This window comes from Patiria miniata, unplaced genomic scaffold, assembly GCF_015706575.1.
Source record: "Patiria miniata isolate m_02_andy unplaced genomic scaffold, ASM1570657v1 HiC_scaffold_6, whole genome shotgun sequence".
In the NCBI taxonomy this organism is placed as follows: Eukaryota; Metazoa; Echinodermata; class Asteroidea; order Valvatida; family Asterinidae; genus Patiria; species Patiria miniata.
In genome coordinates this window covers 7,348,483-7,375,273 of record NW_024037073.1, presented here as the reverse complement: position 1 = coordinate 7,375,273, position 26,791 = coordinate 7,348,483, and the positions used below count along the sequence as shown (strand labels likewise).

Here is a 26,791-nt window from a genome sequence, read left to right as displayed (position 1 = left end):
GAAATGATTTGCCCAGAGTGAAAAATTGGGTTCACATCACAAGAGGACAAGTCAAAGCGTACAAGTGAATATTGTTCTTGGTCAGGCAACTGGGGTGTGGGGACGTGCCTGTAATACGTCAGTCCCACATATGTTTATATAAGCCTATAATAAATATAGTTTCATTTTTATAATTTATGAAGGTAAAAGAATTTGTACATATAAATACATTAGTATTGGATTTTTTTTTAATTGATACAAAATTTGAGCACATGTACACAATGAATGCATCTTGACTTAACACCAGGTAAAACTAAGCATTGGTGGGTATACAATAATAAAAACTATGCTAATTAACTTGTACATTTAAAATTGACGTATTAAAAGCAGTAATAATGAAGCATTAAAGTGAATAGCTATCTTGCTCATAAAGTTCCATCACTTTTACATGTAAATACTACAAAATCCAGTGTCTGTAGAGTCGGCATCATATTGCTATTGAATTATGCATAAGACAAAATGGATTTTTACATCACACTCGGTAAACCATAAGTAAGGTCGACTACCGGCTACAAAGTACATGTACATGTTAAGTAGAAAACTGAGACAAGCTGGTAAACTTACCATACTACCAAATCAACACATTGCCAACACTGTCTTAACCATTGACAAATACACATTAATTTATGTACTACAGTTAAGTCATATAATTTGAATTTTTTCAAAACAGTTTTCAAATTTAAACACGTTTTGTGTATCATTTGACGCTCGCCATTCCCTGCCTTCTTTCCAACAAGTGGCTTATGTGGCAACATATTTTCAAAACAGAAATGAAAACTTATTCTGCAGCAATACTCGATATTTTTGTGATCAAAGTGCTACTTCAAACATTGTACAACTTACTTTCTGTATACCTTCTGTATACCTTCTTCTTGACCTAAATGATGTACTGAATACAATGGCTTGAATGTATTTTTATTTCTTGATAGTTATATGAATAAGTTAACATAAAAAATATCTGTACTAAGTTCATCAGGATACAGAAAAATTATCAATTAAAAAACCCTAGTGTCGGATGTAGTAAGTGTAAGGAGGTAGCATAATCATAACGATAAGCAAATCGTTATTGTAGGTTTGTTATGCATGACACGTTTCTCATGCATATACAGGGTGGTCCAAAAAAACCCTGCAATCTCATACTTCCAATATCCAGCAACCTAAACCATTAATATGTATGGCTAGGAAATTTTGTTAGAAGGAAAATGATACCAAGAACTCCCGATTTGGTTCAGTAGTTTTGATTCCAGTGCCATTTTTGTGAACCAATGTCAGGGGTTAAGATAATCCTTTTGTTCACTGTGTGCGATAATCCTAATTAGAGCCCATGACTTTGGTTCATAAGAAAAGCACTGGCATCAAAACTACTGGACCGAATCGGGAGTCTTTGGTATCATTTTCCTTCCAACAAAATGTCCTATCCATACATATCAATAGTGCAGGTCTCTGAATAGTGGAAGTATGAGGTTGCGTTTGTTTTGTTTTGGACCGCCCTGCATAGTACTTCACTGAAACATCATTGGTACTCATGAGCCCAAACTCACAAAACTGCCCCATAGCACCTTACTCATTCATAGCAAAACTTACACAACTTCAAACGAAGCAGACATTCACAAAACAAGGAAGGGATTGCATACTATGAAAATGAGGAAGGCGTGGTATTAAAATATGACAGCAGTGTTGTAGTCAAGTCCAGCACAAGTCAAGTCACAAGTGAATGAACAAGAGGATGTACTTATTACAGAAATGTGAATAACTTGCCACTTGACTTGGGCAGAATTGTGGACTCGACCTCAACACCACAAAAAGAAAGCTGTCAATATATGGGAACATTATTCTATACATCCTGTTCTATTTCTAGAACATTTACACCAACAATGATACCATTCTCATGCAAACCCAAAAGGGGCTATACATAGTACCTGTACAATGCAGCCATGCAAATAGCCAAATACATTTCAGTGTTATAGTTCTAGTGTATTCAACCACGGGGTCAACAATCCTATGACACTTCTACTTCGAATATGTCCCACTAACAATGTATGAACTTAGCAAACAATGACAATTACTCAGTGTGATTGTAGTGAGTTCCAGCCAGATTTGAATATGCAATATGATCCCAATAATTCCAACCAATATTGAATGTTGACTAGTCACCTTGCCGTTGACCATTCTCTTATAATCTGACTCTGATGGTTGTTATCAGTATGCAATCAACGTTCTCATACACACTTTTCAACATTTCAGAGGGAGGAAATTACCCATGCTAAATTTTCTATCAAATACGTACAAAATCTTTGACAACTGATCATTGTACACTATCTATCCTACATTCAACTTCAGAAGCACCAATTGCATGTTATGTACAAAAAGAAATATAAAACATTCTAAAATGCCCCAATTACATCATTACATTACATTTGTTAAATGAACTAATGAGGGTTGCAGTAACACCATGTGGAAGAATCTCGTTCTCTTTTGAGACTGCAAATCCTCACTAGTTGACACTACCGCCATGCAAAGTTTCAAATCTTATTTGTTAAATGTCCAATTACTTCTTAAAAGATGAACAAAGGCGAGTCTAAATTTCTCAATCTGCATTTATTGGGCATGATAGAGTGGAAGTGGCTATCTTCATGAAAGCAGATGGAAGACAACTTGATTAGCTGAGTAATGCATGTATATCCCCTTTGGCTCAAACTAAGCACCTATCATAAGTTCCATTATGTGCAGCTACAAGACTCTTGTGAAGTTTTGTTCCATTTATAAAAAAAAAAAAAATAATTTTTTTTCTGGGTTTAAAATTCCAAACTGAAATGTACCCTCTTACACTGTGAAATGCCCCCCCCCCCCCAAAAAAGCAAAACCCCCCAAAATTGTTTTTTTCATCTTTCATCTTTAACAGTGTTGCGACAAAAAGCCCTTTATCTGTACTTTATTTGCATTGGGTACCTTTAAAATAAAATATGCAACAATGGAAAGGAAAAGAAGATTGATCAAACATCACATTGATTCTTTAAATTGTGCAAAGTCCTAAAAGTTTCTTCAAGAACTACATCCTGAGAATGCCCACGTGCCATAAATAGGACCACTTACATGCCAAGACTTTCTTGCAGCCCAAACATAACTACATTGATCTAAGTGGTAGAGAAACTACATCATCTGAATATACAGGAACACTGTGTACTTGTCATGAATATGTATTAAAGCAAGGGTTAAGACAAAATCAAATTACAACCTACACTTTTTTTTTTTTTTAAATTCTTTTTCATGTCTGAACTGGAAGTTGAATTATGTCATCTGAATAAAGGTTGAATATCAGAACTTTGGCTGTATCGCTTTTAAATTCTAACTAAGACATACTGAATACAAAATCAAATGAATACATTTTTTTTGTTACAAAAGGTAAGCTTTAAAGATATACTCAATTAACTACACAAGTTACTTGATAATGAATGCAGCTTTAACAATTCAAGTACTGAAATCAATTAAAATGAGGCATCATATAAATGTTATCAACTAAACCAATTACTGGCGATCATGCAATCACTCAACTTCAAGTGTCATACACACAAACCAATACAACTTCCTAGGTACAGCCAATTAGTCTACAAAATATTACAAACACTTCCAAAATGACATCTTGTTCTTTACTTTAACACTAGATCAATGCTACATACAAGTCACCTACAAGTCCTTAGAAAAGCATGAACATTAACACTGTACCCAGCACCAATTGAATACCTCCAAGCTGGAGATATGTTCAAATTAACCTCTAGTCTACATCCATACACAGAAAGTCAACTTAAAAAAACACCCATTCTTTAAAATGTAAACATTGTACAAAATACTTCTTACTGCAAGACATATTTCAAGAATATTACAAAATAAGCTATAAACTGAAGCTGTTAGCGGTAAACTTTACTTTACAACATAAGTACTTTTCTTTGAATTAATCAAATCAAAATAATTCATCCAATGATTGGATTATATTCTAGTATTGTTGCCTGATTGTTCATTATAAAGACACCCTATAAATAACTGATGTGTCAGTGTGTGTGCCAAGTCAAGTCACCAAACATGATGACCAATTGATTTCACTGTGCTTTTGATACTCAAGGCAATTGTTTTCATGTAAATTTGTTTCTTGGCATTTCAGAAGTATTGGCATTTCAAAGTTTAACCTCTCGGACCAATTTGTAATACTCACTTTTGTTACATTAGTATAATGCAATGTAGATTTTGTAACATAAACCAGTCAGATAAGTTGGCTCATTACCCTGACTCACCAACTTGTCATATTCACAACTATAACGCCCAGCAGCGAGGAGATGAGCCAATGAAATGATAGTAGTAAATTTGCCAACTACGCAACAAGCCAGGCAAATGCCCCATTTATATCAAATTGAAAACCCGCAACCACAAAAATAGCAAGGATTCTACAGGGAAATGCATCAACGTGCTATTTACAATTGTCGTCAGGATAGTATAGACTGTACGAGTTGTATGACGAGCAGTATGAGTTGGTCTTGACTACATTCTGCTTTATGTAAAGTGATCAAATGATCCAAGGTATTCAAAGGCTGCTCGGTAGCAGAACTGGTACTGATCCTGTGTCAAGTAAAAGAAAGTAAACAATCCAAATAATTACATCTCTATCACCACAAACTGCCTTTCTGTACTGAAAAGTTATCAAGTATAATAAAATTATAAGGTGAAATTGTAGAGGAAAAAAAGCAATGCAAAACTAGATTTATGTTTGTGGACAAACACAGGGCTGTTTTTGTGACATGTGACATGTAAAGTTTCAAGTATAAGTTCCATCAAGAAAGGATGTTCAAAATATGTTTATTGACCATGATGTCATATGTCACGTGATGACGTCATCATGACATCAATTTTGTTTTATTTATAAGATATCCCAGTCTAGGTATATTCCAACTTTGAACCCAATCGAACCTGTAGTTCCTGTAATACGGACCTATAAAATATGTATTTTTACGATGACGTCATATGTCGTGTGATGACATCATCATGACGTCACTTTAATTTTCACCTTTAACACATCCCGGTCTAGGCACATACCAACATTCAACCCAATCAGGCCTGTAGTTCTGGAGATAAAGGCCTGTAAAAGATGCAATTGTTCTTATAATGTCACAGGTCACATGATGACGTCATCATAACGTCACTTAAATTTTCATCTGTAACACATCCCAATCTAGGAACATATCAACTTTCAACCCAATCGGACCTGTAGTTCTGGAGATATAGCCAAATCTGTCAGATCTAGCCGAATTCTGCCAGAAAATGGTCACAACAGAAAAATCGCATATAATGTGACGTCACGTGACTCCTGATGACGTCACAATGATGTCAATGTTCGGCACACATCTTCAGATGCTGGTCTAAGTGTGTGCCAAGTATAAAGACAATTGGATTAATTTAAGTGCCCAAAGTGCCGGTGACAAAAATACATGTACAAATGCTATGGGCTTGGGCTGAAAAAGAAAAAAAAAAGAAAACTAGACATATGTTTGTGGACAAACATAGGGCTGTTTCGGTAGCTTTTTGTGACATGTGACATGTGTTCCATCAACCAAGGATGTGTAGTTCTGTTTATAATAAATGGTGGCATATAATATGTGATTCCATTCGCATAGGGCTTTAAATTATGACGTCACATGTCACGTGATGACATCATGATGACGTCACATAAAGTTTCATCTACTACTATAGCATTATGGTAAAGAACAACTTAGCCAGAGCAAACATCGTTGAAAGCAATTTGCGTCTTTCACCAATTTTAAATTACAAAGCACTTCCGGTTTCAACCAAAAGAAAGAGTCACATGATTAATTGCACATATTTAAAAAATGAAGACCCTCGATAATTCTATCAATACCCGCAAAAATCATGTTCGGTCTCGACCACCTTATTTTTTTTTTTACCTATAACACATCCCGGTCTAGCCACATACCAAGTTTCAACCCAATCAGAATTACAGTTCTGTAGATATAGGACTTCATAATATGCACGTACATTTTCAAAAATCAATTAAAAAAATAGGTGATGACATCATCATGACGTCATAGTCTTGGCATAATTTTTGTATGAGGGTCTTCCTTGGCTGTAACATTGATGATGATTCCAGATCGCCAAATTATAGAAATGGTGGCTTGAAAACGTGTACAAAGTCAATGGGCTAACACGTGTACAAAGTTAACGGGCTAAAAAAAAAACCCACTGCAGAAACATTGCACCTTTAAATTTGTAATTTGCCTTTGAACTGAAACATTTTTATGAAATATTACTTGATATTCTGACCCTTAGGAATATGTTCAATCGAATGACAGTGCGAAAAAATATGATTTCTGCTTCCTTCTCATAGTAATTCTCGGCTGAAGTTCAGAACTACTCAGTAAGATATCAGTGTTGTATAGGAAAAGACTTGTGGAAAATCCCACTGCAGAAAAACTGCACCTTTAAATACGTAACACATGGCTTTTCGGCATTATGATATTTTAGTATACGTCCCTGACTATGCACATGCATGAACATGAACTCTGTCAAAGTTAGCCGAAAATCGGCTAAAACGGTCACTGTGATGTGGACAGGATTTGACCTCGGCAACACGTGCTCTGCAGGCTGACTGACATACGATGTACAAGTACGTACATGTATGTGCGTAACGTACGTGTAGGTACATATATACGTTCTGTGCATATTTTAGAGCAGAGGTATTGTCAGCCTGAAGTTTTAAGCGTGCGCAGGGCATGTCCGAGTTCGCTTATTGCCTCGAAGCTTTGAAATGTTTTAGACCGACCCTTAAATCGACAATTAAAGTAAAAACTAACATAAAAACTGCCATGGTTGATTTTTCAGGAATTTTCAAATGAAAAAGGGTATTTTTATTATAACTTCCGGTCTGATGACGTCATTCGCCTAAAACTTCGCACACGTCTTAAGTGGGTCAAGGTCATCATATACACCAATATTTAGGCGATTCAGACAAACTTCGCCACAGACATCTATTCAAAATACATTTTTGCTAATTTTCAACCTGTCGCTAGAGGGCGCTCGAAGATTGCATGACGTCATTGGTAGATGATTTGAAGAATACTTTTAGCCAAAAGACTTACACCGTTAAAAGCAAGTTCATATCTATTACCATTTTCAAATAATAAGCCACTTCCGGTTTTGGCCTTTTTCGACCGGAAGCAAGGGTCACGTGATTTCACGCACACTGAATAAAATAAAGACCTCAACCTACTCTACCACTTGCCGGTAACAGAATGCTGCGGACGCGTACGGTTGATTTCTTATGCATTTTTAAATATTAAAAGTGTCACAATTTAATTGCCTATAAATACACACCGGATGACGTCATCATGACGTCATCATTACACAATGTTGTTTGAATTAGGGTCTTTGCTTGGACAAAGATTGGTGCAAATGAATTACTGGCAAAGAGTCAAAAATGCCCTTTGAAAATCGACAATTTTTTTTGATTTCTGTGTACAAAGTCTATGGGAAAAATTAAATATTCCAAATACTATAATAAATTAGTCGATGACGTCACCATGACGTCAATGTTCGGCACACAACTTCAGATGCTGGTCTAAGTGTGTGCCAAGTATAAAGTCAATCGGATTGATTTTAGTGCCCAAAGTGCCGGTGACAAAAAAACGTGTACAAATGCTATGGGCAAAATGACTGAAAAAGAAAAAAAAAAAAAAAACTAGACATATGTTTGTGGACAAACATAGGGCTGTTTCGGTAGCTTTTTGTGACATGTGACATGTATCCATCAACGAAGGATGTGTAGTTCTGTTAAAAATAAATGGTGGCATATAATATGTGATTCTATTCTCATAGGGCTTTGAATTATGACGTCACATGTCACGTGATGACGTCATGATGACATCACATAAAGTTTCATCTATTACTATAATAGTATGGTAAAGAACAACTAAGCTAGAGCAAACATCGTTGAAAGCAAGTTCACGTCTTTCACCAATTTTAAATAACAAAGCACTTCCGGTTTCAACCAGAAGAAAGGGTCACGTGATTTATTTGCACATATTTAAAAAATAAAGACCCTCGATAATTCTATCAGTTCCCGCAAGAATCATGTTCAGGTCTGTCACAGTTGATTTTATAGTGATTTTTAAATATCAAATCTATTAATCTTTAACGAGACGTCACGTAGCCCATGATGACGTCATCATGACGTCACTTCAATTTTCATCTATAACACATCCCGGTCTAGGTACATACCAACTTTCAATCCAATCGGACCAGTTGTTCTGTAGATATTGGCCTTCGAAATATGCACGTTTAGTATGACGTCACATGTCACGTGATGATGTCATCGTGACGTCACTTCAATTTTCATCTATAACACATTCCGGTTTAAGTACATACCAAGTTTCAACCCAATCAGACCTGTAGTTCTGTAGATATTGGCCTTGAAAATATGCACATTTGATATTACGTCACATGTCATATGATGACGTCATCATGACGTCACTTAAATTTCCATCTAAAACACATCCCAGTTTAGGTGCATACCAAGTTTCAACCCAATCAGGCCTGTAGTTCTGTAGATATTGGCCTTCAAAATATGCAATTTTGAATATGACGTCACATGCCACGTGACGACGTCACATGTCACGTGATGACGTCATCGTAACGTCACTTAAATTTTCATCTATAAAACATCCCGGTTTAGGTACATACCAAGTTTCAACCCAATCGGACCTGTAGTCATGGAGATATAGGCCTTCAAAATATGCACTCATATTGTGACGTCACATGTCACGTGATGACGTCATCGTGACGTCACTTAAATTTTCATCTATAACACATCCCGGTTTAGGTACATACCAAGTTTCAACCCAATCGGACCTGTAGTCATGGAGATATAGGCCTTCAAAGTATGCACCTATATTGTGACGTCACATGTCACGTGATGACATCATCGTGACGTCTTTTGAATTTTCATCTATAACACTTTCCGGTTTAGGTCCATACCAACTTTCAACCTAATTGGACCGTAGTTCTGGAGATATAGCCCAATCTGTCAGATCTAGCCGAATTCTGCTAGAAAATGGTCACAACAGAAAAATCGCATATAATGTGACGTCACGTGACTCATGATGACGTCACGATGATGTCAATGTTCGGCACACAACTTCAGATGCTGGTCTAAGTGTGTGCCAAGTATAAAGTCAATCGGATTGATTTTAGTGCCCAAAGTGCCGGTGACAAAAAAACGTGTACAAATGCTATGGGCAAAATGGCTGAAAAAAAAAGAAAAAAAAAAGAAAAAAAAAAAAAAAATCTTAACGAAAACAAAGGCTGTTTCGGCAAAAGTGCCGAAACAGCCAAATAAAAAAAAAAATCTTAACGAAAACAAAGGCTGTTAAAAATCTTAACGAAAACAAAGGCTGTTTCGGCTGGTTGCCGAAACAGCCAAAAATAAAAATCTTAACGAAAACAAAGGCTGTTTCGGCTGGTTGCCGAAACAGCCCAAAACCCAAAAGCCCTCAGGGCACTGCGGCTGGAGGGACCTGCTCAACCTTGATACATTGGTTCAGGTTGCACAGATGTGCAATACTGCCCTCATTGCCAATAAAGAAACACTACTATTCAATGGATTCTTGTAGATATTCTAATTTCTGATTCATTTGAATTTCTACGCTGCCAAAGATCTGAAAATTATCCATAACAAAATCTGTTTTACACTAATTTACATCACACATGAATGTACTTTACCCAAGGCAAACACATTCTTGGTGATATAACGCAGTGGGATATAATGCAATTGAAAATGCTGATACTTCAATCTCGCAAGAAAGGTCAGGATAATAATGACCACAACTGCAGCACATCAAATAAACAACCACTTAATCCAACTGACAGCAGAAAAAAGAAGACAAAAAAAAAGACAAACAGACTGCCAGCCTGCCAGCCAACAGATAAACAGACAGCCCACCTAATAGAAACACAGACAAGGTGGATGACATAACATAGGCTAGAATTCTGCCACACAGCTGAAGATATGTTAACTGAATGATCACAGAATTAGGCAAATACTTTGCACAATTTATAAATCAAAATTATGAGCATTTGCTACATACCTCTGTCTGGACCATAGCTGGACGCTGAGTTCGCAAGATCTTCACTGTCTGGTACATGTCCACAACACTCTCAAATCGCATTCTTTCAAGAACAATACTGAGTGTGACAAACACACCAGTGCGTCCAACACCAGCACTGCAAGTAAAAGGATCTCAACGTCATGAATAGAAAACACTCCTAATTATGGAATGGAGAGAGCTTCTTTTCCCAATAATCCAACAAGGGTCATCTTATGATGCAACCTAGTACGCATGCTGAAGAGGCGTAACCATCCCATCATTGATATCTACTTAGAACACAACAAGCCAAAGTTTCATGGAGGTCCATGATATAATGATAACAAAAACAACACTTGTCAGGATATTTTCAATGACTTAAAGTCAAACCAAAGTCAAATTACTTTGCTGAGTAGATCACAAATGATCAATCCACAAATTGATAACATAGCCTTATGCTCCACCCTTCTTGGGTCTAGTCAAGTCTTCCAAGTTTAAAATAAGAAATACCTGCAATGAACTGTGATCGGTCCATCCTGGCCAAACTGTTCCTTGGTTTTGTGAACCTGGCCAATGAAGTCAATGAAACCTTCTCCTGACTTGGGAACCCCTTGATCTGGCCAGTCAGTAAACTGAAACTGACGAATGGTTCGTGACTGTCCATCCTACAAAATGTAACACAAACCAACACATAACTATGAAACACTTCATGTAATTTAAAAACAAAAAAAACACAGACTAGACTTATGTTTGTGGACAAATACAGGGCTGTTTCAGTAACTTTTTTTGTGACATGTGACATGTAAAGTTTCAAGTTTAAGTTCCATCCAGAAAGGATGTGTAGTTCTGTTTATAATAAATGGTGGCATATAAATATGTGATTACATTCTCATAGGGCTTTGAATTATGACGTCACATGTCACGTGATGTCATGATGACGTCACACCAATTTCCATCTCTAATCATCTATTACAACCTGCTGCTAGAGGGCGCTCTAACATTTTATGACGTCACCGTTAGTTTTTGTAAAAAAAAACAACTTAGCCAAAGCATACATCGTTGAAAGCAAGTTCACTTCTTTCACCAATTTTAAATTACAAGGCACTTCCGGTTTCAACTGGAAGGAAGGGTCACGCGATTTTGCACGTAATATCAAAAATGAAGCTGGATTATTCCATCCATTCCCGCAAACGTCAAGTTCAGGTCTCTCACAGTTGATTTTATATTGATTTTCAAAGATTGCATCTATTAATCTTTAACGTGACATCAATCAATCAATCAAATCTTTAATTTTCCCAACGCATACAAGTACATAATAATATTACTTAACATTTGAATTATTGTGTATGGCTGGATGGAGGTCTCCAAAAAGCATAAGCTTGTCGAGTGGAGACCCCCACTGTAATAAAGAACAATTACAATTACAATTACAATTACAATTAATTACAAGTACAAGTACAACGATAGGAGTTAAATGACAAAAACATATTGGTACTGAGCTAGTAATACGAAATAAAACTAGAGTTATTTGGTCTTACAAAATGGGATTATTCTACCACATATTTGTTAATTAATTGGGTTTTGTATTTGCGTTTAAATAATGACACATTTAACACCTTTTTAAGAGACGGATGGAGAGAATTCCACAGCTTGGGGCCTTCATGTTTAACAGTTTTTTGAGTTTAAGTTGTACGAGCCCAGGTCTGGTGAATATCATGATAACGCCTAGTAAAATGACGGTGAACATCCTGATTTTTACAAAACATTGAACAGATAGTGTTAGGCAGGTTATTCTTGGAAAGCATCATGCAACCATTGATGACGTCATCATGACGTCACTTCAATTTTCATCTGTAACACATCCCGGTCTAGGTACATGCCAACTTTCAACCCAATCAGACCTGTAGTTCTGTAGATATGGCCTTCAAAATATGCTTTTTTAATATGACGTCACATGTCACATGATGACGTCATCGTGACATCACGTCAAGTTTCATCTATAACACATCCCGGTCTTGGTACATACCAACTTTCAACCCAATCGAACATGTAGTTCTGTAGATATAGACCTTCAAAATATGCATTTTAAATATGACGTCACATGTCATGTGATGACGTCATCGTGACATCACTTCAATTTTCATCTATAACACATCCCGGTCTAGATACATACCAAGTTACAACCCAATCAGACCTGTAGTTCTGTAGATATTGGCCTTCAAAATATGCACTTTTAATATGACGTGACATGTCACATGATGACGTCATCGTGATGTTGCTTACATTTTCATCTATAACACATCCCGGTTTAGGTACATACCATGTTTCAACCCAATCGGACTTGTAGTTATGGAGATATAGGCGTTCAAAATATGCACTTATATTGTGACGTCACGGGTCACGTGATGACGTCATGATGACGTCAATGTTCGGCACACATCTTCAGATGCTGTTCTAAGTGTGTGCCGAGTATAAAGTCAATCGGATTGATCTTAGTGGCCAAAGTGCCTTGGACAAAACAACGTGTACAAATGCAATGGGCAAAATGACTGAAAAATAAAAATAAAAAATATAAAAATAAAACTAGAGCTGTATGTCTGTTTGCAAACAGAACACAGGGCTTTTTCGCATTTTACAAATATTTGTTTCGTTTGTCCTTTTGCAGTCACTTTTCAAAGTGCTTCATGCAGTTAAAGGTTGTTCAAAACGCTTAGAATAATTCCTAAAGTATAATTTTATCAAATGATGTCACTTGCCCTGCAATGACGTCATCCTTAAGACCCTTCTCAATGCACATTTTGTCATTGTGATTTATGTTTAAACCAAGTTAAAGTCAATCCGATGAAAGAAAGTGTGCAATTTGTGGAAGCAGAATAAAATTATAAATATCTAAAAATTATAAAAACCAAACGACGACGTCATCGTGATGTGACTTTAAACTTTGTATACTAGTACCATTATTTACCTACCCACTAAGTTTCATGACAGTCAGACCTTTCCTCATATGTATTTTGAAAAATCGCATTTTTATGACGTCATAATGATGTCAGATATTTTTGTCAAAATGTTGTGCAAATACCTTTTACCTAACAGACCAAATACACCAAGAAATTTAATTTTGCATGTTACGTTCATGAGATATGGCTAAAAGGTCTAAAACTTCAAATATTCATATAAAATCTCCGGATGACGTCATCATGGCGTCACCTATTTTTTTTTTTTTACCTATAACACATCCCAGTCTAGCCACATACCAAGTTTCAACCCAATCAGACTTACAGTTCTGTAGATATAGGACTTCATAATATGCACGTAAATTTCCAAAAATCAAAAAAAAAAAATTAGGTGATGATGTCATCATGACGTCATAGTCTTGGCATAATTTTTGTATGAGGGTCTTCCTTGGCTGTAACATTGATGACGATTCCAGATCGCCAAGTTACAGAAATGGTGGCTTGAATACTTGTACAAAGTCAATGGTCTAACAGTAACACGTGTACAAAGTTAACGGGCTAAAAAAAATCCCACTGCCAAAAAATTGCACCGTTAAATTTGTAATTTGCCTTTGAACTGAAACATTTTTATGAAATATTACTTGATATTCTGACACTTAGGAATATGTTCAATCGAATGACATACCATTTCTCTTTCCTTTTCATAGTAATTCTCGGCTGAAGTTCAGAACTACTCAGTAAGATATCAGTGTTGTATAGGAAAAGACTTGTGGAAAATCCCACTGCAGAAAAACTGCACCTTTAAATACGTAACACATGGCTTTTCAGCATTATGATTTTTTTATTATAAGTCCCTGACTATGCGCATGCATGAACATAAAATCTGTCAAAGTTACCCGAAAATCGGCTAAAACGGTCACTGTGATGTGGACAGGATTTGACCTCGGCAACACGTGCTCTGCAGGCTGACTGACATACGATGTATGTGCGTAACGTACAGTCGACGTTCTGTGCATGTTTTAGAGCAGAGGTACCGGGGGTATTGTCAACCTGAAGTTTTAAGCGTGCGCAGGGCATGTCCGAATTCCCCTATTGCCTCGAAGCTTTGAAATGTTTTGGACCTACCCTTAAATCGACAATTAAAGTAAAAACTAACGTAAAAACTGCTATGGTTGATTTTTCAGGAATTTTCAAATGAAAACGGGTCTTTTTGTTATAACTTCCGGTCTGATGACGTCATTCGCCTAAAACTTCGCACACGTCTTAAGTGGGTCAAGGTCATTATATACACCAATAAACCAACAAACTTCGCCACATTACCATTTTCAAATAATAAGCCACTTCCAGTTTTGGCCTTTTTCGACCGGAAGCAAAGGTCACGTGATTTCACGCACACTAAATGAAATAAAGACCTCAACCTACTCTACCACTTGCCGGTAGTAGAATGCTGCGGACGCATACGGTTGATTTCTTATGTATTTTTAAATATTAAAAGTGTCACAATTTAATTGCCTATAAATACACACCGGATGACGTCATCATGACGTCATCATTACACAATATTGTTTGAATTAGGGTCTTTGCTTGGACAAAGATTGGTGCAAATGAATTACTGGCAAAGAGTCAAAAATGCCCTTTGAAAATCGACCATTTTTTCCAAATTTCTGTGTACAAAGTCTATGGGAAAAATTAAATATTCAAAAATCTATAATAAATTAGTCATGACGTCACCATGACATCAATCTTCAGGACACATCTTTGCAATAGGGACTATGCTTATGCCAACTTTGAATGATGTCTGACAAAGATTGATATCCAAAGTGCTGCAGAGAAAAATTGTGTACAAAGTCTATGGGATTTTTGGCGCCAAAAAAAAAAAAAAAAAAAAATCAGAACAAAAAGAAAGGCTTTTTCGCAAATTTTGCGAAAAAGCCAAAAAATCTGAACAAAAACAAAGGCTGTTTCGGCCGGTTGCCGAAACAGCCAACAAACATATTGCATGTTCCGTATGAAAACAAAAATCAAACCTCAATATCATTAATATTTTCAAAATGTGTGCTATGATGTTAGATTTTGTACTGAAAAATATTCTTTTATGAATCTATTGTTTCATTGAGAATTGGTGCTTGATTTAATAGCGCTGATGATGACAAAATTGAGTAGCAATTACATTATTTACTGTACTTTTATATTGAAACATGTATTAATTTTATACAAATTGAATCAAGAGGTCATGAATCTGGCGGTGTGACATGAAGCATTGGTCAATTGGTCAGTTTACAAGAATAGTCATGAACTTACCCGAGCATCAGTGACCTTAAATTCCCGTAAGATGTACTGTGGCATATTGTACTCAGACATTGGATCAACAACGAAGTACTGGTATCTAGCAGACCGTTCAGCGGGCCAGTACTGATGACACTTCTCCTGAACGATTAACAAGGATCAACATGTTGACAGAATCAATGCAAGAGAATCTTATGACTTGTCACTCGATATAAGTACCACCTGATGCAAGTGCTACTTTCTGCATGACTCTGCATCAATTTTATCAATTTTATTTTGGTCATGCTTAGTTCGGTGAAAAAGAGATGAAACAAAACAAGTGCGAGTGCACAATAAGCTCTGGCCGTCTTAACCCTAACCGAACTCAACCCATGTCCAACAGCAGATGTTGTTGAAATCTGTTAGAATAGGTACAGTACCCCTGAACTGATGGTCTTTTACACTGGGTTTGGCATATCTCCAGAAAGAAACTAAGTCCAACAGTGTGTGTGTGTATGATTTCCCATGTGGGTGTTGGAATTTGCCTGGATGGGTATGGTTCCTAGTAAATTATGCTTGGGAGTTAGGGTTAAAGCTATAGTCCATCATTCGCAGCAATCCGAAAAGTAACTGGCGTAATTATTGTTGAGAAACATACTTGGTTGAAAGATAGTAAGTGGACTAAACTCCCTGTGAAATTGTTCTTTCTTGCAAGCTGTCATTTTGAAGTAATCAACGAAAGAAGGCCTTTCCAACGGTGCGTCTTAAGACGCACCGTAGGAAAATTTAAATTAGTAGTTTGTTTTGTTATTCGGCGAAAAGCGTGCAAGCATTGGCACGACGCACACGCGCGCGCGGTTCCTATAATTCGTCGGATCAGTGCGCAACATCGCGTAGCTGCAATCGGCTCAGTGAGAACGTGTCTCGGACGCTGAATTCAGGCCCAATTCAAAACATGATTCAGCAACTTTTGATTTGAAATTGAGATCCTAGAATGCTGTTTTTCTCGGAATATACAGCTGAAGCTGAGCTGAAACTTCATCAGGTTAGTTGTTCAGTATCCTTCATTAGATTTTGAACACTTTTGTTGCTTCAAACGAACAAAATGCACAAATTACAAATGATGGACTATATCTTTAAATGAAAGACTTGCATAAAATCTATCAAAATGATCCCTGCCAGAGCTTAAAAATGCAACGCCCAAAAGTGTGACGCGGATTGCACATATGGAACATCATACTTCAGATGTTTACCTAGATTTATAGCAATTTGTGATAAATACCATGTGACTATAACATTACTGCACATATGTTGCCTCCATTACAAACTTTTCATAAACATCTTTCCAAAGCACTGAATTGATTTTGTTTGCCTTTTTTTGAAAATTAAGATCTGGTAGTTATATTTTGGGGGAAACTTATGGGGCTATTTTGGTCAATTTTTGGGGGCAGACATATATGCAAAATAAATGTGCATACATCGATCGAAACAAAATGGCGGTTCCAAAAATCGTCAACAAGAGTGCATTTTATGAACACGGCATGGCATTTGGTCAATTAGTCTATTCTTTTGGTCAATTTTCGGGGACAGACATGTAGAAGCTCATGCCAGAGTTAAAAATAATGTGAATCAAAAAGTTGCATACATTTCGGACCATTAAGTCTAGTAGCTCAATGCAATTTCAATCAAAACGCAGAAAATAGAGAGGATACAAATGTTTTTTGGGGGATATTTTAATACACACTTGCTGTATGTACATATACTTACCCGTCCCATTTCCCTCAACTTGGTCAGCATGACAATAATGGTTGAATTCTGCTCCCACAGCATACGCCAAAAGTCTTCAGTGGTCTCTGCAAGGGGCCCTTGGGTAGCAACATACGAACTCTTCTGCTTATAGCCCTGAAGAATTACACCATAAACAAACAGAAAAATATCATACTGGCTTGATAAATTATTAGCATGTTAACAGCAATTTTCCTACTTCCTGTGTGGGTATATGTTCAATACACATCATAAAGATACACTAATTTGTTTAGCAGAGTTTTACAAATGTTAACTTGGCAGTACTGATGGTATAAGCATGAAGATACTCTCAACCAAAAAAGAAAGTTCCCCCCACTACTTTTTGGTATAACTCAAAAACTGCTGAGCACTTGGTCAAATACAACTAGTCAGTACAGAAATTCCTTAGGCATCCAGCCATACTCTTTATTTGGCCAGAAAAAAAGATAATGTGTAACACACTAAGCAATTATGACAAATGATGCTGAAAAAAGTTGCACTTCTGTATACAGAAAAGTTGTGTGTGAACAGTTTGTTTCTTATGCAATCTTCCAGCAACAAGTTCTTGAAAATAATTTCAAATTTTGTTTGTTATTTTTTCACCCTTTCCTTTACTGCACACCTTTCATTTTCTTCAAGGTTCAGTGAACAAATAAAATGTTCACATTAAATTAATAATGGGTTGGTCTACCCTTTTATCAATTACTTCTCGGCACCGTCTGCGCATACTGTTTGTCAAGTTCCATATACGTTGCTGGTACACATTATTCCAACAGCGTTGAAGGATACGTTGCAGTCCTTGTAGAGTGGTGTTGGGCTTCACTCGTTTATTGGTGTCTAGCTTCATGTAATACCACAGATTTTCAATCGGGTTGCAATCCAGAGACTTTGGCGGCCAATCCATATACTCTATTCCTTCATTCTCAAGGAATTGGTTTGTTACTCGGGTACTTGTGTGAGGTTGCCTTATCGTCCATGGAAACCAAATTGTCACCAACAGTGGTGGCATATGGCAGAACATTGAGCTGTAAGCCGACCAGGCACAATGACAAGATGCATTTTTCTTGGGTACTAATTCCTGCCCACACCATGACGCTTCCACCTTGGTATGGTTCAAGCTCTTGAACGCAGTCCTTATGCTGTCCTTCACCCACTCGCCTCCACACTATCAGACTCTGCCGTCTACCGTCTTGAGGTGCATTCGTCGCTAAAAAGGACATTTGCCCAGCGCTGCCTATTCCACCTGCATTGATGTCTTGCAAACTTTATAATGTATACAGCAACGTACACGGAACCTGGCAAAACAGTATGCGCAGACGGTGCCGAGAAGTAATTGAAAGAGAGGTTGCATGTACCTACCCATTATTAAACATTTAATTTGAACATTAATTTGTTCACTGAACCTTGAACAACACGAACAGTATGCAGTAAAGTAAAGAGTAAAAAATAACAAACAAAATTTGAAATTATTTTTATTTAAGAAATTTGTGTTGAAGGATTGCTTTAGAAACGGAATGTTTTCACAACTTGCCCGTATACAAAAGTGCAACTTTTATTCGGCATCATTTGTCATAAATGACATAAATTTGTACATATTTCTGTTGTTTTGGAGCAAATAAGGAGTATGGCTGGATGCCCAATGAATTTCTGCACTGATTAGTCATTATTTGACCAAGAAGTGCTCAGCAGTTTTTGAGTTATACCAAAAAGTATAAGTGGGAGGGGGACTTTCTTTTTTGGTTGAGTGTATAACGTTTCTTATTGGAAATAGTTAGTTTAATAGGCCCCCTTTACACAGGACTGGGACCTTTGTTCCACCTATGAGCGACCAAAAAATGGCCAGGACACTTAACGGTCGCCTTAACCCAGAAAAACATTGTGCCTCCCTTGAACTACCAAAACTGCAATTTTCGGTCATTTTCATGTCGAGCTACGAGCGACCTGTGCGTCCACTGAGCCACTTGCCTGCCTCCCCTGTGCTTCCCCTGTGCAACCTACGGCAACCAATGCGATTATAGGCAACAAAGGCGACCCCCTAGCAATGTTTGGGCAACCATTGAGCCTCCTCTGTGCCTCCTCTGTGCCATCATCGGCGACCAATGGCAACTAACGGCGATCACTGGTCAACCATTCTGCCATGCTCCTGTCTCCTAGGCGACCCTTGAGACACAAGAGAGGCAGAAGCATCGCCCAGATTGACGGTAAAAGTTGCAACAGAACGGATGTATTATGTTGCGACCATTGGCCGACCATTGTGCATCCATTCTGCAACCACGGCAATGCTTGTGCCTCCCTTCTGCCTCATGTGAGCCACCTTTGAGCAACCAACCTCCTCGGTGACCTTTGTGCGACTGTTTTGAACATGTTCACAAATTTACCGCGACCATGGCATCCATGGCGATGTCTGAACATCCTGTATACCACCTTTGAACGACCTAGGCAACCATTCAGCCTCTTTTGAGCCTCCAACGGTGACCTGGCCAATTTTATGGTCGCACAAAGGAGGCCCAAATGTCGCAGCCCTGTGTAAAGGGGGTCTTATCCACAGCCATGGATGGGATGATAACTTGTGATTGCGGGAGATAATACACTAATTTTATTAGTTTTCTTACATTAGACTCTTCTATTTGAATGTATTAAGAACCTTAGTATGTTTAAATTAAGAGAATAAAAGGGCTTCCCATTGGGAACACTGCTGGCGCTGAGACACTGCTGGTTACTTCAAACCAAAAGTCCTAGTTGTTGTTGTATCAAGTGTGTATGTTAGCAAGGAGAAAACTCAGACCTTATTAAAATTAATAACAGATAACACAACTTTCTTGTTTTTATTCTTTCCAGAGGCAAAAAGAAAAATACCCAAAAGTCAAAATATTGGTAAATCAAATAAAAACATGTCAACTAAATGTGTATTTCCCTCTGTTCTTCATGGAAATCCCGCAATATTTTTTAATTCATGTCTTTTATTCATTAATCATAAATCAACAACAACCAAAAGACATGGAGGAAACCTAGAACATCATGAACATGAAAGATGAATCAAAAGAAACAGTCTAAATGTCAATGAAGCAAGGAACTAAAAATTAATGTAGAAGTAAGAGACAAATTGACAAATTAAATAATTAACAACTATATCCAATAGACCTGAAGGTTAGCCTCCATTCCAGAAGTTTCAGCCTAACATGTAAGCAAATGCAGATTTGAGTATTACTTACATCGATATGGCTTGCATTGATGTAGTCAGAACCCTCAACGCCACGTATTGGCTGCAAACAGACACGAGTTGATTCATCTATAATGTACAACACAAAGGCAATGCAATTATAAAATGGCAATTTAAGGTAAGGTATAAGACAAAGTACAGACATTTGTTCCTTATTCATTCAAGCTGATTTGTGTCGGTAAACTGAGGTATTGAGCACCAGAAAACTGATACCTGTTGAAACTTAAATCACCACTATACCGCTTTAAAGAACGCAAAGCAGCACTTAATGTAAAACACTACAGTAAGCTGAGTTGTTGTATGTAAATTCATAGAGCTAGGACCCAAGGAGTTCGAACTCCAAGACTTCAAAAGTAAAATGATGGTCGCCGCGCTCGAAGCAACAATAGAAAGCACCTGGCAGCCAGCTTGCTCAGTTGCTCACCACGCTAATCTCTACACAATAGAGATCCGCGCTCACTAATCTAGAAAAAAGAGTTTGCCTTGCTTTGTAGACAATACCATGGTAAGTATGCATGCGCAGTTGTCATACATCGCCAAGAATGAATGATTTGGAAGTGTTTGTTCGCAGATGGATAATACTGTATATCAATGTAGTCAACATTGATCACTGAAACAATCATTTCATGACAAACAAATGATCTATACCTTAAGTCTGAAAACTTGTGAAATTTCCCCAAAAATAACATTTCATAAATGATATATTGCCCATTAAAATGTCTGAAAAGACATAACTTATCTGAAAAAAAATCCAATTTATCTTTAAATTACAGGGACAGGTAGCACTTTCAAGGACCAACAACTGCACATCGATAACTTGAATTCATAACTCACATCTAACAACTGCGCAGTTGTTAAAACCTATCTTGTCAAAAAATATATTTTTCAAAAAAGAGCAGTGACATGACATGACTTATTATGCAGCATATAGGGAGGTTGTTGGTTACCAACTAAAAAGGTGGCGACGATCATGGTGTTCAAAGGCCGCTGGCATTCACGCTTTGAATGGCAAGGCTTGAGGTTACAGTGCTGTAGCTATAGGCATTCCCGAGGGATTGGAATGTTAATGGTCAAAATGTAAACCGCCCAAGAGTTCTGACTCATTGGGTCCTTGCTCTATGGTAAAGTTTAATCACTACAGTAAATGGTGAAATAACGTGACTACATGCACATGTACAAATACAGTAGAACATTGCTGTAAGCCACCCCCTCCCAAAAAAAATCGGTGTCTGGTCAGCACGCGTGTTTATTTTGATTGTGCTCGTCAATGTTTTAGGGTTTTTTTTCAAAATTTTCTGCGCTAGCTACAACAACGCCCTCTATTGCCACACCGCCTCAAATGTTCGTGGGCAGCTCGTACCCAGTGATAGATCCGGAACAAGGTTGACGTTGAACGAATGATAGTTGACCATGGGTACAGGCTGCTGCCAGCTGATCAACAACAATGGCGGCTAGTCGCGTATCGACACGATGACATGCGATGTGAGCAATTGGGATTGTGAACTAAAGCGCGTCTAAATACAAAAAATATGCCACTTATTTCGTGTCCGTTGTTTGTGGAGTGAAAACTCTTAGACCGTTCGGTATTGTGTCATGTGACGGCTGTACTGTACAATCCAAGCATGAAAAAAAAATGCATCGCTGCATCAATTCTGGAACTTTGGTCTGACCAGAGACCGAATTATGTGTAACAATGATCGGTTGTTATACTTCTGCGATGGCATTTGTTTATGTGTACATGTACTTTCCCTTCTAATCAACAAGAAATAATGTGAGCTTGTCTCTAATCAGAACCATAAAAAGCTTGCATTCATTTTCACTGACTGACTTACATTGGTGACAACCAGTTAAAAAAAAAATACCCCCTTTTTTTTTTTTTTAACAAATAATAGCGTATAAGTGTCAAGGGGAGCCAAAAAGAAAATATACATGTACAAAGAAAACAATCAAGGTTGTGCATTAAGTTTCTGAAATCTTCACTGTTAGATCATTTAAAACAATTGTTGCTGATCATTTTTTGTTTTGTTTAATATTTGTTATGGCCTTTCCATTATAGCAGGCCTGCTGTTTTAGACTGATTCTCAATCCTTCTGTTATCAATGCAGCCATTATCAATATAGTGACTGGATCAATGTTGGTTTGCTAGTGCTTGATCAACTTTCATTCATCCATAAGTAAATACTGTTTGTTTTCATAATATTGTTTTTGTAAATGTAAAGAGTTTGTAAAATAAAGCCTATGGCTAAATTTTGGGGTTTTTTATGACTATTGTCAAATCTGAGTGAACAATAAATGTGTTTGTATACAACGCACACATATATGCCTGTACAATGCATAATAGGCTTTTATTAGGAACTGCCAGTGACCACTGCATAGCAGCATAGTGTCAGATACCGCGTGCACAGTTACAGGCAGATGCTAGGCCTGTGGGCTGGCAGGTGATGTCAGCATACATGTTGTGCCTTTCAAGTTAAGTCGACTGAGTCAATCCTACATTTACTAGCTCCTGAAACACCCAACGTGATGGTTTCAGAGTGGTTTGGTGAGATGACAGGAAAATACATACATGGAAGAATGTTGACCAATCGGTTCTTAAACTTGTTGGCTGGTAGATTTGCACTCACAAACTTCGATGGCAGAGCCTTCTGATTGGCCAGACGCTGTCATGTTCAATGAAAGACAACATAAAAAAAAAACATCAACACTCAAAAGCTTGATATATCCTTTATTACAGCTTGTAAAAATGTAAGGGCAAAAATTAAGTTACATGTATATAATACCTTGCCGAGTCAAATTTAGGAATCTGGTACAAAGTGTGTGCGTGTGTGTTCCTGTATTGTATTACGCTCGAGGACAGACAACAAAAGGAGCACAAGGGGCCATTCATCCGACGGGTGCCTATTGTCCTCGAACGCAGGTTTGTGCACTAAGTCTATGGAAAGGTTTAGATCAGGGAACAAAGGAAAACACAAAGCCAATCCTCGGAAGCATAGCAAAAAACGACTGTGTGTGTGTGTGTGGGGGGGGGGGGGGAGGGGTGTTCAATTGTTTTACGCTAGGGGGCACTATTTGTGGACAAAGTTTACATAATAACACCTTTAAAATTGTAATATTGGCCAAGTATCCTTTTATAAATATTTCTTTCCTTTCTTGCTTTTGTCTTTATGTGAATGAGGTTGTTTTCATTTTTTTAATTAAACCAAATGCCCATTATTTCATGGGGATGTCGTAACTTCCTTGCTGGTCAGGTACGAATAATTGCTTTTTTTCGTCCAATTTTAGTCTGATTAGTCTGGGTGGCATGGGTGGCTTGTGCGTAAAGCGCTCGGCTCTCACCAAGGTGACCCCGGTTCAAATCCCGGCCGTGGGTCACGTGTGAGTAGAGTTGTGCGTTGGTTCTCTCCTGTGATACGAGGGTTTTTCTCCGGGCCCTCTGGTTTTCCTCCCTCCGGAAAAATCAAACACTTTTGATCTCAGGCTGTGCTCCGTGGTCATATATGGGTCGATGTGGCCGGCAGCCATAGGCGCCTTTACGTGCCAGCGGCCCGATCACATTGTAGCTGCGTCCTTCGCAATTCAGCATCCCAGCTGCTAGTAAGGATGATTAGCCTCCCAAATTGCTATTATTATTATAATTATACGTGTAATGGTACCATTAAGGAGACACGTTATGGTAATTTCTTTGCATGATGGGAGACATCGGTCATCAGAGAGACATTTTCATGTCTCCCTAATGTCACAGCCCCCCTTTAGAGGCAACATTTTACTGTAGCAATTAGATTATATTTGTTGCTCGTTGTCTGATTAGTAAGATCGAGTACGATCTGAGTCCGCGATTTAATTTTCGAATCAATAAAACTGTTTAATTTTCAATTTTAAACTTGGCGGCAAACAATTTTCTAGAAAGTCTCATTCAGTTGAGTTTAACCCAACTCTATAGACTTTGCACATGTTTTATTCAGCCTGGCATTTTTGACCTACAAGTATCACAAACCTGTATTCTCATGAAACTGAACCTATGTAAAGACCCCACAGTGCACTTGTGTCCCAAAGAGTGACGTCATCTGAAATGTGCATATTTTAAATACCTATATCTAGAGAACTCAAAGTTTGATTGGATTGAAACTTGGTAAGTATTGGTAAAAATTGAGGTGACGTCATGATGACGTCATTGTGTGATTTTTTTATGAATTTTTGAACTTTAAAGCCGTATCTCAAGAACTGAACAAGTTCAAAACTCTTTTTGTAATTAGTCTGCCAGGTCATACATATTTGCACAAAAATGTGCCAAATGTTTGACATCATCATGACGTCATAAGAAATCAAATTATAAATTTTAAAGATAAATTCCCTTTTTTTGGCAGATAAATGTTACAATTTTGAGAAATTTGTCTGGCGCATGACGTCGTCAATACAGATAGTTTCTGAAATATATATACAGATATTTTTTACATGCTGAAAAAACCTGTGTTCTGTTCATTGAACAGACATAGCTCTAGTTAACTACATGTATGTTTTCGTAACCTTCATTCAAGCTGACATTACAGCCAATAATTATTTTAAATGTCTGTTTTGCAGGATTACTGTAATTTCCAACCAATTCCTCACAAAAAATGGCTTATTTAGCATGGCAACAAGGAATTTCCAACTATTACTCTGACAATGCCAAATATCACTCATGTCTACAAGGAAACATGTTTTAATACAAAACGTGCTCCCTTTTAGCAAGTGGAAAAGCAACCTGTTTAACTCTTAGTTATCAAGATATACTCACCTTGAACTCGCTCTCCATTCCTGTAATGGTTTCTCCTGGCTCAGTTTGTGTCAGTTTGTTCTGAATGTGGGAATAAAGATTCCTTGCTGGTACTTCAGTGTTTCCACTCAGCACTGCCTCTAATAAAGCCTCATGGATGAAGATATACTGCTCCTCAGTCTGTACCATGTAGTTACGCTGTGCACGGAGACAGGTGACATGACCATAGATATCCACTGTCTTCTCATGCTTGATCCTCTCCAACATAGAGTCGATTACAATGAAGGCTCCAGTGCGACCACTCCGGCACTGTAAGAAGATACATGCAAAAACAAATACAAAAAAAAATAAACCCAAAAACTCAAAACTTGTTGCCAAAAAATCCAAATATATTTTTACAAACACAAACGATGGTTCAATGTGATGGCAAGCAATTTTCCCACAGAGAATGCTTCTCCTAGGTTACTTACAGAAAAGCCAGCAAAGGAGAGTCATGTACCTAGGATTACACATTAAAACAAAGTTTTACTCCAGTCTGTCTTTTGGGCTATTAAATTAGTAGTGTCAAGCAGCGAAACATTCAAAAGTACCACCTAACACTGTAAACGTTGAGGCAATACTTGCATCTACCTCCCCAACCACACCAGCTCTGTGCAGTTTCATTGATTCATATTGATTCATAAAGGATTAAATGAAGTGAAATACAGGTGCTAATCTTGAAATGTTCTTGTTAAAAGACACTGCCTGAATCAGCAACTAGTGGCTATGTCTGAATTACTTGGCTTGCGTCAGCAATAACACACGCATCAATGCGAGGTGGATTCTGCTGCCTATAGGACAGTCCTCAATTTGAATGCAGCAAGTGCTACATGTGTTTTGCCTACCTGCAATGGACCACAATTGGCCCAGCATCAGGAGGGTTACAGGCTTTGATGCGACTAACAAATGCCAGAAACCTGTGTAGCATGCTCAGGAACACCATGATCAGGCCAGGCTGTGAACTGAAACTGACGAACCTCCCGTTTCTCTGCTGGTTTCTGATACCCAATAATCATAATGATAGAATGAATGTGGAACACATCAGTGAAGAAGAACAGGGACTGAAAATCAAACAAGTTCTATACTGTGCAAACAATGAAATGCAAATATATTTTGCTACCTTGATATTAATATTAAAAACAAAAATTACTGTATCTTTTGAGCTTTTAAGTCTTTTTGAGTGAAGTCTTTTTAGTACCCTGAAAGAGCAGTTTTGGGGCTGCCTACAGCTTGGGGGGGGAGGGGGGGGGGGGGTGCTGTCACGGTGTAGGTCCTGGGTGATCGGAAGCACTCTACAACTAGGTTTATAATATTTTGAACAGTAATATCAGTTCAGGTACCAAACCATTTTGACACGAGTACCTAACCATTTTGGCAAGGAGGTAGTGGTTAAAAAATAGCCATGCAATATATTCAAAGTAAATTTGAGGAGTTGGAATACATCTGTTTTTCTTGTGTTTGCAGAAAACTGAGTTAACAACAATCCTGTGCAATAACAAGTAGAAGCTTAAATCCCCAAACTTGAGTACTTCTCACCTTAATATTGATCAGAGAAAAGTTGCGAACGGAGTAAGTAGCCAAGTCCGTCATATCATGC

The 26,791-nt window shown here is 37.6% G+C and overlaps 1 protein-coding gene across 1 annotated transcript; it reads right to left on the bottom strand.

Annotated features, from left to right (window-relative positions):
• Positions 1-205: 205 nt before the first annotated feature.
• LOC119742937 (receptor-type tyrosine-protein phosphatase S-like) lies at positions 206-26,785 on the bottom strand. Its single transcript, XM_038219208.1, is given in 11 exon segments — positions 206-4,647; positions 10,182-10,317; positions 10,689-10,843; positions 15,434-15,559; positions 17,165-17,299; positions 20,395-20,471; positions 22,969-23,062; positions 25,177-25,456; positions 26,040-26,107; positions 26,109-26,192; positions 26,731-26,785. Coding segments are annotated over 11 exon segments (1,275 nt in total). The 5' UTR covers position 26,785; the 3' UTR covers positions 206-4,581.
• Between the last annotated feature and the right edge of the window lie 6 nt (positions 26,786-26,791).